The following is a 15,666-nucleotide window of genomic DNA, read 5'->3' on the forward strand; positions in this document are numbered from 1 at the left end:
GGACCACAACAAATTTTAGCACCTTCAAGGACAGAGATACTAGCACCTCTCTGGGCAGCCTGTGCCAGACCACTCTCACAGTGCCATCCTGATGCCTTGTATCTACACAGAATTTCCTGCGCTGTCTCTTGTCATTTCACCATGCATATCCTGTAAAGGTCTGGATTCATGTTTTGTACTACCTCCCATAGGGTATTTGCAGGCAAAAACTGGATCTTTCCTTTGCCTTCTCCTCATACATGTGAATAAGCTCAGCTCTCTCACCATCTCCTGGTGCCTCAGTGTGCACCAGCCACCTTGGTAACCTCCACCAGGCTCCCTCCAGTCCACCAGTCCCCCAACAACTGTATCTATACACCAGTGCTCCTCTCTGTGGCTTTGCTTTCTCCCCTGGGAAAAGGACACCCTCCCATGTGTGTCCAACAAGAAGAACACACAGCAGGACTGATGGTGTCCGGGTTCCTGGAGCACTCAAGCACCAGGGGTCAAACCCCTAACCTAGCAGGTCAGCAAGGGAGAAGGATGCACCTTGTCACTCTCATTCTGAGGACAGAAGCAGTGCAACAGGGTTTGCAGCAGCACAAACAGAAACACTTAGGATGGGATCTGAGCATCTTATCAACCCCCAAGATTGTTAAATATATTTTACAGATCTAGAAATGAGGAACAAGGGGACTAAGGAACTATCTCACAGAAAGCCTTCAAAGACCAGGAGATCTGACCACTGGCATAGGGCACATTACCCTCAAGATGCTTCAGGGAATCCCTCAAGATTTTGGAGAAATTGGGGTCAGGTCACTGTCTCTGATATGGGAAGATGAGGCTTATGCTGAGGATGTGTACTGAAAATGTATTTGCGAATGAAACAGTGACTGCATTCAGCAAGTGTCACCTGGCACCTGCCCGTTTTTGAAAGCAGAAGACAGAGAGTACAAAGGGCTGTGGGTGCCTTCCTGTGTGCAGAGCCCTGATGGTATCTCACAGTTTGCAGGGCAGATCTATCCACAGCCAGCTGTGGGCTGAGCCTGGAAAAGATCAGAGCTGGCCTCGCATCTCAGAGAGCCTGGGAGCACAATTTAGCAAGGGTCTCCAAGGGCAGCTGTGTGATCCCAGAGTCACTCACCTCCCCGGGGCTGCCCTGGCACTTTGCAGCGCCCGGAGCACAGCCTGCCCACCACACAGGAGCCTTCACAGCAGCACAGCCTTGCAATCTGCTCTGAAGTGGAAGAAACTGTTTTCTCAGCATTTTATTTCAACTAATGTGTCCAGGCTGGTATCACAGCGTGCTATTAATCCTGCCTTGGTTTGTAATTCTGCTTTCATGTTGGCTCCATTTATTTCTTTTTAATACCACTATCCGGCCTTCTGGTTCTCAAATGTGAGGTCAATTTTTTTATTTCTTTTGTCTGCTGCAGCAGAATGAGCTAATTTGGTCCTTCAGTGCATAAGCAATAGGACTGTGAAGTGGAATAGAAGGTGATTTTATCTCTGTGTATGTCCTTGGTCAGGTTGACACCAGAATACTACATCCTGCTGAGGTGCCATATTTAAAAGAGCACATCAAAAAATTGGAGCAGGTAAAGAAAAGAGACATAAAAAATGGTTTGAGAGCTGAAGAAAATCACTTCCAGGAAGAGACTTCTAGAGGTCAGCCTCTATAACTTGTCAGAAAGAAAGCTGAGAAGTGATCTGATGATGTGTATAAGTACATGTGTGGAGAGAAAATATGGAATGCTAAGAGGGCACTAAAAATTTAGTCTGAGAAAGGCTCACAGATAGACAGTGATGGACACTAGAGAATGTGCCAAGCTGAATTAGAAATCAGGCACACTTCTTAACCATAAGGACATTAACCTTCTGGAGAAAATTGCACAGTGAGTGGTGGATGCTGCACTTCTTGAGGTGTTTGAGACAAGATTGGATGCTAATTCCATATGGTAGGATAGAGGCAGCGTTACCTAGTGGATGGAAATTGAGGTGAGTTTGCCCGATTATGACCTGAGAGGCAACAGAATCTGCCTTCACAAAAGCTAGAATTCCTTATTTTGTTATATGTGCCTTTTCTTTGGTGTTGCCCATCATGTTCTTGGGCAAAATCCTTGTGGAGGGGGGCAGCTCAGTATTAATAAACTATAAACAGGCCAAGTGGTCGCTTTTAAGGCTGGGGGAATGTAAGGAGGGAGAGCTGGGGTGTGAGGATGCGTGCTGTGAGGCTGCTGCCATGTGAACTCTTTCAGGATTGTGGAGCACGGGGGAGAATGCCAGCACCCCAGCCAGACCCAGTACTTCCAGTGTGGAAATGCCCATCCATCTGGGTGTGAAAAAGTGTCATCAGGTTCCTGAAATTGAACTTCTCCCTCTGCCTCTGCTGGTGAGTGCCAGTGGCAACTCCCTGAAACAGCACTCATAAACTCATGCCTTTGGTGTACAGGAGAAGGGGGGAAAGGCTCTAAAGCCCAAATTGTGGCAGAACTCATCAGAACTAGGTCCAGATGATCGCTCAGTCCACTTCCCTGTTCACAGACAGGATGGCTCCTCCAGTGCTCTTTGTGGGGAACAATTTTTAGTCCAGATACATCTTGCTGGAATGGTGTCTCCACAAGACTTCCAATTTTTTGCTGTAGGGATGTTTGCATTTTTACCCTTGATGTTTAACACAAATATCCCATATGTTAACTTCAGTCTGTTTCCCTCTGCCTTCCCCGCAGTGGACACCAAGAATGGTATATCCTCTCCCTCTTCAAAAATTTTTAGATTTTTAAAGATTTTTTGAAACTACAGTAAATTCACGAATACAAGCTGCACTGAGTATAAGCCGCATCTCTGGGTGTTGGCAAATATTTCGGTTTTTGTCCATAAATAAGCCGCACCCGAATATAAGCCGCTCTGTCGTTCGCAGCGAGGACCCGCGTGCAATTAGTAACAGAACCGCGGGAGGGCGGGGTTTACTGGCTGAGCTAAGGCTGTGCAGGCTCGGCCCGCTAGGGGCCGCTGATGGGGCCAGGTGGCCCAGCCCGGTGCTGCCGCTCGGGGCCGGCCGCCCCTGCCACTGGGCTCGGTCACCCCGGGTCAGCGCTGCCCCGCGGTGGCAGGCAGGGACGGAGCTTCCCCCGCTCCTATGGCAGTGGCGGCGGGCGGGGACGGAGCTTCCCCGCGCCCGTGGCGCCGGCAGCAGGCGCGGACAAAGCACCCCGCCGCCTCCGCGAGCCACGGCAATGGCGGCGCGCGCTTCCACCCGCCTCCCCGGGCCGCGGCAATGGCGGCGCCCCCCCCCCCCTCCTCGCCTGGGCTGCAGCAGAGGAGGAAAGAGAGCTCTCCTGCCTCTCTCCCCGCCCCCCGTGCTGCCTGCAGGGAGCCAGGGCAACACGGTAACACTGTAACAATTGCGAAATGGCGGCTTTTACTGGCAGGTGCTTGGCTCGGCGCCCTGGCTGGCACGTCTGGGGTTGTAAATGTCAGAAAATTATTCACATATTAGCCGCCCCCGACTATTAGCCGCACTTCCGGGTTTCCACCAAAATTTTTGTCAAATTGCTGCGGCTTGTATTCGTGAAATTACTGTAGATTTAAAATAGACTTTTTAGAAAAATGCCAAGTTAACCTCCCTTAAAGTTTTATTTTTAAAAATGTAGTGACTCTCATTCTGAGCACCGTTTTCCACAGACTGAGTTTCTTTTCACCTCTTCTATTCTTTACTCTCTTTCTGTGGATGCACTCAGATCCCCCATGTTCTCATAACCTCAGTGCCAGCACAGGGAACAGATGCCATGGGGATAAGGACAGGAAATCCTTTCTTCAGCCCAGAGAACAGGATGCTGGTCCCTCATACCTAGCTGGTGATGCCCTGAGACACCCAGACCCTCTCCTGCACTGCTGTGGCTGCTCGAGTCATTTCCCTATCCTGCACATATACAGTTCATAAATATACCCCCAATTATGTAACTCCTCTTTAGTAAACATGGACCTTTTAAAAGACTCCTACACATCTGCATCAGAAAAATAACACGTCAGAAAGCCGCAAAGAGAAATTTCCAATTAAGAACACTTTGTAAATCATCTGCGGTTTCTAAACAAGCCTGGTGCATCACATTCCTCTCGGTTTTCCTCGTGATGGATGCTTGCAGTCAGCACTTTGTACACAAACCTTTGCAGCGGCTTTAAAGCTGAAGCTGCTCTGAGCAAGAGGCGCGTGCCTGAGCCCAGCCCCAAGGCTGGGAGCTGCATCCAGCCCCCAGCTACGGCTGCTAGATGCACAAACAGAAAGCTGCCAGGCATCTAAAGCAACTGCTGAGCTGTTCCAGCTCTTAAATTTCCTCAAGGGGCTTATGAATCTTGAAAGCAGTTTAAACCCTTTCTTTTCCTGACAACTTCTTACTCTCTTAAAGGACAGATTTCTGCAGATGGCTGCGTTTGGGAGGTTTCTGTTGGATCAGGGAGTCAAGCGGTCTTCAAGAATTCAGAGCTCAGCAGGACTCTGAATCCATTCCAGCTGAGCTCTTATGCTGTGCAGCCTCTGTGCTTCTTAAGAAATTTCAGTATTTATCAATCCAGTGTGGGCACCACATCCCAAGAACCCTAAATCAAAGGGGTTATAAACTCCATGTACATAGCATGTAAAACACTGTTTGAGGGATTTGTGCTGGCTGAGCAAGTGGGTTCTGCACACTCAATAACTGCACATTCCTCTCTGCACAGGAAAATTACATGGAAAACTCCAAGGTTTAAATAAAAAACAAGGCTTAAGTGTACATTTGCAATGAGTCCTGAGAGACTGGAGGAGATACTGGAACGTTTGTTTCATGGAGTGCTAAATCAACCTTTAAGGAAAAAATGAGCTTGTCTCAAGGTTAAAACTGAAGCTGAAGAGCAGAGCTTACTGGAGACTCAAATGGTCCAGCTCTGTGCAGTCTAGCAACAGCAGCTGGAAAATCCTGGTGGGACCAGAAAACATTCAGGAAGCTGAGCCAGGAGATGCTGCACCATCTCTCTTTGGGAGCAGATGGAAATGGTCCCATCCTCATCTTCACAAAGAGCAGGCTGCCCATGCTCCCAGCTGCCCATGCCCCACAGTGCCCCAGCTGAGTCTAGGAGCTGCCCAGCCAAACTGCAAACCATCCCATGGCTATGGTCTGGACAGCTTCCTTCAGCAAAGGCTGTGTTTGACCTCAGCCCTTGGAAGACACCATCTCTAGGGCTGCTAACAAGCAGCAGGGACAGCAGCAAGCTCAGTACATCCTGGCTGCACTCATGATGGGATGGATCTCCTACCACTGCTCTTGCCTCTTCCTTTCTTCGCCTTTTCCTTCCCCTCATGGCTTGTCCCACTGGTGTCCCCAGTTTCTTGTACAGGCTGGGCTTGTCATTCCTGCATGCCTGTCCAGCACCTTGCGCAACACAGATTTCTGAAGAGATGCAGTGCCCACAGAAAGATCGAGGCCTTAACAATACTCTTTTTATAGGACCTCTGTCCCCCTCCCTTGAGAAGAATGCTAGCAAAACTCACAGCTATGAGAAAATCACAATTTAACCACCAAAGCCATATAAACTATGAGTCTGTTCCAAGCTCACACCCCTAAAACATCCATGGATCCTCACTTGGGTAGCTGCATCATTGTCCCAGGACTAGCTTCAGCAGCAGGAATTCCTACCACCTATCTCTTCCTCATCCTGTCCCATGGTGCTTCCCTGACCATGTTCAACACCATCTCAAGCAAGTGTGACTCCCATCTGGGGAGCTGTGTGGTGGGCTCTGTCAGGTGAGTTCAACAACCTCATTCCTGTGTTCCTGTCCTTCACCAAACCTGGCCAGGCTTTTTTTTTTTTCTTAAGTGCAACAGTTTTTTTGTCTTCTTAAAACTACCCTGCACTATTACAGGAAAAGACTGGCCTGGCAGTCTGCAGGTAACTTGTGTCAAAAGGACTGAGAGTTGAGACATGGTATAAAATACCTCTGGTTGGAAGAAGTCTTTGAGAAGTAGACCTGCTGGGTCTCTAATGGGAGAAAGCCTTTGCATTCCCAGGGTCACCAAGCTGCAAAGCTGTGGTTGTCTACACAGAGCCACTGCAGGCTGCTGGCACACCCACAGAGTCCCAGCAGAGCAACACAACAGAAAAACCACAAAACAGCCCTCACACTGAGGAGCAGAAGAGCAATGGTTTTGTTCCTTACCTGGCTGTAAGAGCCACCAGCAGATATGAATGGAATCTCTTGAACAGACCCACTCTAAGTGGGTTCACTTTTTGCATACTAGGGTTTCTGGTGCCAATGGCTTAACAGCTCCTTTTGGGAGGCTGCAGTTTGGTTTTGCTTCTGGACAGCTCAAGAACAAGGAGCATGCACTGGAGAATCCTGTACCAGGAAGGTCCTGCACAGAGTGATGGGGTGCTAATGGCAGTGGGGACCTGAGTGTGAGTGCCTGGGCTCCAAGAGCAAGGCAGAGGCAGTGAGAGTGGCAGAAGGCAGTTGCTTCCATCCTGTGCCTCCACACTCACAGTCATCCCTGGTTACTGATGGCCATGCACCCTGCAGTGTGTTAGCTGGTCCCAGATATTTTCTTTCCTTTTGTCTGGGCAGCATCCAAACATCCACAAAAATGCTGTGGTCTCCAACCATGTGGAGACCTACAAACAGAATATCCACATCTTTTCTATTGCTGCTGTCTGCAGAGCTCCTGCATCTTCCACCACTTACCTGTGCCTATGAATGCCTCAGTTATCTAATGAGGCCTGTTTGCTGTGCAATGATAATATACCCAAATCTTCTGCTCTCCTGCAGGTCATAAAACCAAATACTTGGTTTATTTTCTTGATTACAGGAATGTACCATGACAGCAATTTCTTTTTTTCTTTGCCTTACTGGGTAACTTGCTGTGTGTGGCTTATGGACCCACCATGTACAATTCTGATGACCTGTGTTAAATAAAGAACAGGCTCAGTCAGAAGGGAAGGGTGCTGAGGAGGATCCAGTTTATACAAGAGCCTGAAGGAGTTTATACAGCACAGTAAAACACAAGGTGTTGCTTTATATGGTGAGTCTCTAAAAGCATTCAGGGATGTACAGTAAATATCAGGGAGTGAGAAATATTTGTTAGACACTGCTATCAGCACAAGATCAGATGGATACAAATCAAGTGAGAACTTAGATTGGAAACAAGTTCCAAATCATCTGTGAAAAAGCAAAACATCTGGATATGCCAAAGAGATGTGAAAGGCCTTCTGGGTTACAGGCTCCACTCCATCTTAAAACGGATTAGTTTGTCATTTGTTCCTTTGTTTTAAAATAAGATTCCTACTCTTCTCTCATCCACATCTCTACTGCATGCCTGAGGGAATGCTGTTCCCTCTCCTCACCACAGATTTCCCTTGCCCAAACTGGGTGGGCACACAGGGCTACAGCCCAGCATCCCATCCTACTCCATCCTACCCCAACACTGCCTGAGCTCCTCCCCAGCCTTTTGCACAGCTCACTGCCACAGGCTTCGCTCAGGGCTGTGTTTTGCAAAAGCACAGCTGCCTTGGTAGGTGAAGGAGGGGAGCCTGGATGGGGTGCCAAGCATTTGCTTAAGCTGGGCAGATCCCAGTTTAAGTAAATTTGAATTCCCAGCGTCTAGGGAGGGATGCTGACCCAGCAGTGCCGCCAGTGTGTGGCTGGCAGCCCCACAGGGAAGGGGCAGATTGCCTGCCTGTTCCCCCTGAGCTGGGGCACACAGATCCCTCAGGCAGGGGAGGAGCAGGCTCTTGGCTCCCCTGCGAGAGGGAAGGAGACTGGTCCCCCAGCACCATGGTAAAAATGTCTAATTAGATACAACAGAGGGGCAGATATGCACACTCAGGGACCTTTCTACACAAGCATAATTTAAGGAAAGCCAAATATTTATTTTAAATGGCTGTGCCATATGCTGATGAAATGCTAATCTGCACAGAAGAAAACACACTGTAAATAAACTCCCCAGAAGCACCTCACATTCACTGAGCTTCATCTTTCTGAGCAAACTAACAAGTAGAAAATAAAATCAACACCATCCATTATCCACTCTTCCCATAAGAAATTCAGGCAAGCTTAGGATGACATGGACCAGTGCTTTCAGACCATCATCTGTAGCCCATAGGAGCACCTATTAAGAATCTGCAAAAGGTATTCAAGAAAAACAAATTTGCTCTGTTTAATTCACAATACAGAGATCTTCAGCCTCAGTACAAAAAATGCTAGGAGGGAAGTAAATCAAAAGCAACAAAAAATACTACTGTTGGCTTTAGGGTTGGGAACTAGGAGTCAGAGGGAGTTTTGTCTCCTCTACTGCTCCCAGGACCTTCCACCTCCCTCCCCATCCTTCTCATCCTTCTACAATCTCAACTCCCCATAAGCATTTGGAGCATCTCCTCTTGCACATCCAGCACAACAAAGCCCCAGGATCTTACAGAAATACACCACTATTAACACTGCCTTATTCTTCTAGCCTTCCAAGCACAGCTCCAGTCCCACCCGTGCCAAAATTTGAAGACATTTCAAGATGGGCAGCAAGCTTTAGAAAGTCCAATTTGATTATCTAAAAGGCAGCTTTTGTTGCAGCAGTAACAAATTGCCCCCTGGACATTGGCATGTTTTAAAGTAGCAAGGCTGGGTGATGAAATCTGTTGGCAGTGCCTGCAATTGGTTTCCTTTGAGCCACTTCACCCTCTTATGTAGGCTCTCCTCACTGGTGAAGAAGCAAAGACCCACACTTTTATCAATATACATATTGCAGTGTTGTCAGCATCTCCTTGAGGGTATTCCCTTTTCTTCTTGGTTGTATTTATAAACCCTGTGCAGAGTTGCTATGGTTTCTGCCAGTCCAATTGGTATTCTGTGCAGCTCTTCTCACCTTCACCATTCGTGTGACCTTTCCTTCACAAGGAAGATCTCAGCCTGTTCCGTCAGATGTCACACAACACGCTGTGCCAGAACACCAACCGCCAAGCAAAAGAGGGCTCTGTGGAACCAAATCATCTGCAAAGCTGCCTGAGAGACAGATAAACAATGGTAATTATTTCAAAACAAATTGGAAACAGAAAGCACAGCCCAGCAGTGCAACTGCTAGACAAAAAAGAAAGCCACAAAAAGAAGAAATTGCAGCTCTCTATGTCTTGAGTACCCTTCTATCTTCCTCTAGGCAAATATTTTTCTACCTTTCTTGCTCTCTGAAGTCAAGCTCAAAAAATTCTTAATTCTGAGACATTTTCTTTCACCTCAGTTAAACAATGTATGCAAGGGACTGCTTACAAGTGAGAGCAATACAGTTGCAAACTGGCAGTAAGAATTTCTCTCTTTCTCAAACAAATATTCTAAATATTATATTTGAGTTTGCATGAAGCTACACTGCTTACTCTACAGCCAGACAGTCAGGCAGGATGCATGATGAGTTTCTCCAAAAGTAAGCATCCTGGGAATGGGTTCAGTTACTTCCTGTACCAATCAGATCATGGGATCTCCAAAATCCTAACCTGGACTCTGAACAAATAACCCATGGCTTCCCCCTAACTCTGAGAAAAATATTCCTACTGCAACAATCACAGATACTCAAAAGCCAGGAAACGGAGCTTGGAAATGACACAACCCTAACTCTGGCTCTGCAGTAGGAGTGGGAACATCCCCACATTTTGCCACTTCATAACAAAGCTAGAACTTTCCATGTGGCACTTCCTTGGCTGCTGAGGTAAGTTTTCTTGCATTAGGCAACCAAGCTAGCCAAGACATTTCATCCCACCTGCTTTTAATGCTAGCTGGGGGGCCTTCTAAAGAAGAGGAAAATTGCCTGAATGTTTCCAAGACACCTACATGCAGACATGTGTAGAAGCATGACACTTCAGCAGAGGAAAAGGCAGCTGTGTACTGCACAAAAGGAACTCCTCTATTAGAGGTACTGAATCACCATGTATGCAGTAAGTGGGTCACAAGAACAGGTCACAGCCAACTCACAGAACCAGGCAGGCTCAGAAGGAGGAGAGGGGCAAATGTTCCTGTGCTGTGGGATGCAGGAGCACCACTTGCTGCTGCAGCTCTATAAGCTGTGGTGTGTGTGGCAGCTGGGCTCTGAACACAGTGACTGAGGCCTCCCCAGCCATGGCCAAGCTTTCACACAGAGCTCTAGTGAAACCCATAACAAGTGCAGGGAAACGGCTGTGTGAGACTCTCAGAACTGCACCATCATCCTGCCTTTGCTGTCACCAGCAGTCTGCTTTATCCCATCAGAGCCCTACTGAGTCTACTCTTGTCCATCCTGGCTCCACTCTGCACCACCCTGCTGCCTGGTGGACAGCTCACACAGAGGGGGCTCAGCTGCTGCCATGGTGCTGACACCCACTTTACACCAGTGTGCAGCTCTAGGACTCCCAGGCTCCCTGCCTGCACCCAGCAGCACAGTGTCACCTGTGCATTCATCACATACTTATCTGTCACTACAGCGCTGAAAAAACATCTCAATTCCCAATCTGATTGAAGGTGGCTTATTCCAATAACAAATAAAAAAAAATAAAATCACATTTCTTTGTCTGCTTCCACCTCTTCATGCCTGGATTGTACCATGAAGTCTTTGCTCATTTGATGGAGGACTTCTTTACATCACACAAGCTCTTTCATCTTTCCCATGATCAGAACAAGTCAGTGCACCTTTGCTATTTCAGTCTCTTTTAAACTAGGGTGAGCTGAACTTCCTATGCAAAGATTTGACCTCTCCTGAAATCCCCTGATCAGCATTTCCCTTGCTCACTCTTTCATGTTTGAAGCATTATGAAACACTGGAAACTCCAATTCTTTCATAAGGAAGTTAGTGAGAAAATTCAAATAATCAACTCATTCCCAGGAGACACGGGGTCTCTTTCCAAGTTTGAAAGCTCCTTCCTAATAGAAGTTTTGCTCTTGAAAGTCTCCTGGTTAGCAGGCAGCTGATGATACAGCTTCTCTGGAGCCTGATTATACTTCCAGCCCAGGGGCAAGTAATAAAAAAGGCTGCCTGGCTCTGTGAGGTCTGAATCAGGTGCTAACACTGAACATCTGCTGGGGCCTCTGCTCTCCCCTACCCACCCTTCTATGTGCTGAGCATTGGAGTATTCTCCATTTTATAGCTTGTGGCAACAAAAGGCCAATTTAGAGAGAAAGAATTGCTGACAGCTTTATCCAAAAACCCCAGACTCTGCTTTAACTGCTCTCCATCCAGGACTTTGGTGAAAGAGCACCATGACATCCTGAAGAGATCCAGATTGTATGGCAGCCTTTAGAAGCACTTAGCAGCAAAGCACTCACAGCCCCACTCAAGGGAGACGGACAGACTCTAGCGCACATTTATTACTTCATGCAACCAGATTGTGTATTGTACAAAAATTAACAGTGCCACCCAAGAGGGCCTTCACAGATGTTTAGAAAACACGTAAACACAGCTTAAAATATGTTTTTTATGTAATGTAGGTACAACTACTGAAGCACTACCTACTCTGTGTGTGTGCCCCCATGTGTGTGGATGATCTCCATACACAAACAGGTGCAGATTGACAGTGTCACAGCAGGCTCTGACATGCTTGTACGTTGCTCTCCAAGGAATCCAGTATCCTCACACAAGGTTTCCACCAGTGGGACGTGACTTGGTCTTACTTTGAGCCATAAGTTCATCCTTTGGGCTTTGAGCTGCTGCCACTGTTGGCTGCCCTTCCTTCCTGGGTTGCTCCTTGCTGCATCCAATGCTGGCTCCCCTGGAATTAATAACCCAGTCTCCAAGCCCACCTAGGCCAGCATGACTTGGTAAAGATGACAAAAAAAAGGGTAAGCATGCAAGGATAGCTCCCTTTCCTGAAAGGTCTCAGCAGGGAAGGGATGGTCTCGGACTTGTGGGGTGTCTGATCTAGCAGGGCCCAAGCCATGGCAGTAAGGCTGGGGCACAACCATCACAAACATCTACTGCCCGAAAACTTTCATTTTTCTGTTCTGCAGCTGTAAAGGATGAATGGACCTGTACAGTAAAAACATTTCTGGGGTAAAAACCATGACCTTTAGAGAAACAGACTGCAGCACCTGAATAATTCCTACTAAAGGGAATACCCAGTACAGTGAATTTTGCTTAACAGCCAAGAGGGAAGTTTAATGCCTTAAGGTAGAAGGTTCATCAAAGAGCCAGGGACTGACATTTTCACCAAGTGCTGTGCTTTCATCAGTAGGAAGGTCACTGCTGCTTGCAATGTGAAACTGAGCAAAATGGTACTTAGACCCCCCTAAGCAGCAACTGCTGAATCCCAGCACTGCTCTTGGGCACCTGAGCAGGGCTGTTACTGACACTCGTGTCAACTCCCTTCCACATCTTGGTTGTGTAGATTAAGCTCCTTGGGCAGCAATGGCCTCTTTAGTGAGAGACCCTGTAGTACTAATCTGGCATTGGCCACAAAAAAATTATGCAACTTTACTAATTTCTACTGCAGTAAAACAAACAAACAAAGAACAACTGTGGCAGCCTAAAGAAGAAATTACAATCCATAGCAGTATTTTCAGAGCTTTCTCTCTATAATGGTCCAGTTATTCCCCGGGAGGAATTATAGAATCACTAAGGTTGGAAAGGACTCTCAGATCATCAAATCTGACCATTAACCCAGCACTGACATGTTCAATACTAAACCATGTCCCCAAGTGCCACATCTACACGTTTTTTCAACACTTCCAGGCATAGTGATTTTACCACTTCTCTGAGCAAACTAAGCATGTGATTTAAGGTTTTTGCCTTAGTGGTTAATATGTCATGGCCCAAGAGAGCAGTGTGCTGAATTACTGTCATTATTGGGAACTTCCAAGAACTAACAGAAAGCAGCAAATAAGGATATATTCCCATTCAATAAGAGGTGCTGTGTGTTTCTTACTCCAGTTCATCACATCTGTCTGTGCCGCTGCAGACAGCTGAAGGGTTGAATACCTACAAACAGCAGGGCAATTCACATCCACCGAGATACTAAAGACCTAGCTCACAACATCACCAAAAACTTGAGACCTTGCATATTTCTCTGTAAATCTGGTTATTTGACCACTCCTTCACATTCCTGCCACATGAAATCTTCCTGTGCTGGACACACAGGCTGAGTCTGTGAAAAGCTCATACAGTCAGTGTGACAGGTATACTCTAGAGAGGATTTCTCATGTTAGACTTTAGAACCCTTTTCATCACTGCACTTGTATGAGGGAAGGGAAGAGACAGCTAAAACCATAAATTAGATAATACAGATTATTTTCTAAATATTACTAAACCAGTAATATTTATACATTTTAAAGAAATCTTCACCAAAAAAATTTAAGCATGAACAGTTCTACAACATAAACAGGTACAAGTCCCATTGCCTAGTATGCTAGGAAAAAGATCATATGCAATCAGAAGTGGAAGTTAATAGCCACTTGTTTTAAGGACAGTCTTGTGTTTTAAATACTGTTGTAGTATTAGTGTCTTTATTAAACTCTTAATACTAAAATAATAATAATAGTAATATCAATTATATTTAGATACCACAGACAAAGCACAAGATGATATATAAGCATAAAAGTGCAAGTTATAATCTAAGTCAAAGTGCCTACTGGTCAAACAGGTTCAAACTATGTTCAGAGAACAAGCATAAACTGGACTGAGAACAATCCATGCCCTTTTATTTCCCTCTCATTTCCATCAGAAGTCATTGCAGGTAACACTGATAACAGTCTGAAGTCACATCAGTTCCAAATGGGTGTACATGAGAGTCAGGCCCATGTCTTGATGGAAAACTGATCTTCTTTTCCTCTGTGTAATGTCAAGTAATCCACAGGCTTTGCTCTGAATATCTGAGCACAGAGAGAAAGAATAATAACTTGGATGCCACATTCAAGGGAGGCAGAAGCAGCACTTAAGAGCAGGGGGTACAGCAAGCCCTTGTCTGTTCCTCTGGAGTCACATGCCCCAGCTGATTTATTGACTCCAGCCATGAAAAAATGACTAGGAGGAAGTTAAGTAACACTGCTCTTCATTTGAAAAATAAAAAGACTACCCTCAGAAGTACGATTTTTCCCTTCCTGTTTGTCATATTTTTCTGCTTCAGAGATAAAATATCTTTTACAATATCAGCTCATTATTGTGTCCATTCCCTTTAAAGGCAAATAGTTTAAAAGGTCCTGTCACCAGAAACGGGTGGGATGAGGGCAGAGGCAAACCTTTTATTAAACCTTTAAAAGATTCCTAACTCATTTTGAAAGTGAGAACAACAAAAACCATAAAACTCCAGTAAAGGAAAGCTGTCACTGAGATTAAGCAGATCCAAACTCCGCCATCCATTTTTCATACTTCTCCAGGTCTGCAGCAGAAACAGATTTGGAGATTTTCTTCAGAGCCAGCTCAAAGTCCCCCTTGGTAACCGGCATCTGAAGCTCTTCTTTAGAAAGTGCACGAATCTCTTCTGGAGTTAAGCCATTAATACGTCTTCTCATCGCCATTAAAGATGCATCCCTGGAAATACAGGACAATGCATGGGAGTTAATTGCTAGCAGAATGTGCTGTAAGCCTATGAATGTTGATTGTATACTCTTGCTAGAAACCACTGGCAGGAACACTTAAGAGAACATTTATTTACCACAGAAGATACAGTTCACATCTTCTGTAGCTTCCATGTTCCCAGATCACTACATTAATTCAACATAAAGAAAGTGTTGGCACCAAAACCCATTTAAGCATATGGTAAATGTGCAGAGATAATTAAAACTATAAAACTGAAAACCTTTTACAATGATTCATGGAGATGAAATTTTACAGCTTTAGAGTAGAAAAGGGCAGGGTGGGAGACAAACTCAAAGCTGGATTTTTACACCACGTTCCTTTTAGACTTCAACTTTCTTTCTGCAACATAGCCCCAAAGGACAGTCAGCAAGGGTTAAGAGTGCAGCCCAGCTCGGCTGCCTGCTTGTCTGTAGCACCTGGATGTGTGAAGGGCAGAGCAGGAGGCATCAGACACAGCAACACGTGGTCCTGCAGTGGCTCTGCTGCTCTGTGACTCCTCCCCAGCTCAGATCCTGCCAGCCTGGCCCATCGGCTTGAAGAACACTTCATTTTCTCACACCGTGGCCCACAGGCAGTCTGAAATTACATTTTCCCTCTCCCCAGGTTTTTCCCAGCAAGGGATAACACAAGCCTTAGGGAGAACAGGTAATTTCACTACTACGTGACACACACTGTGTTTCCAAATCCATGGAGTGATTTCACATTTTCAGAAAGGCAGCAGAGGGAGAAGAAAAAGATTCCCAAGCCATGCTCTTATAGGATCAGTTTCTCTTGACAGGATTCTTAAAGAACATAGACTTCCTTTAGATAAGTTTCTTCAAATACCTATCCTTCATCAGAAAAGACTGATTTGTAATAAATGAAACAAGCTGTGGGAACAGGATGGAAATAATTTAAATACTAATATTATAATCTATATCCCACTTGCATCTAGGAGATTCAGGTAGACACCAAGACTCTGCTTCACTGGGGGCTGTCCACACATCCAGCATACAGAAGTCCCAAAGAAGTATTCCGTGAAAGGAATTTTTTTGATTACAGAATCAAAAAGATAGACTAGACTAATGGAATTAAAAAAAAATCCAAAATAATCTGCTTTGCACTACATTAATAAACGCAGACAACCACAGTAAATGTAGCCAAT

General features: G+C 45.8%; 1 protein-coding gene across 2 annotated transcripts in view; it reads right to left on the minus strand.

The window, feature by feature from the left end:
• Positions 1 to 11,294: 11,294 nt before the first annotated feature.
• The window catches only part of KATNAL1 (katanin catalytic subunit A1 like 1), a 41,399-nt gene continuing 37,027 nt past the window's right edge, over positions 11,295 to 15,666 (minus strand). For both annotated transcript variants that reach the window (XM_033086587.1, XM_033086598.2), the window contains exon 11: positions 11,295 to 14,474. In XM_033086587.1, coding sequence (XP_032942478.1) covers positions 14,276 to 14,474 — 199 coding nt within the window. In that variant the 3' untranslated portion in view covers positions 11,295 to 14,275. The remainder of the gene's footprint in view (positions 14,475 to 15,666) is intronic.

Source organism: Catharus ustulatus, chromosome 2 (assembly GCF_009819885.2).
Source record: "Catharus ustulatus isolate bCatUst1 chromosome 2, bCatUst1.pri.v2, whole genome shotgun sequence".
Classification (NCBI taxonomy): Eukaryota; Metazoa; Chordata; class Aves; order Passeriformes; family Turdidae; genus Catharus; species Catharus ustulatus.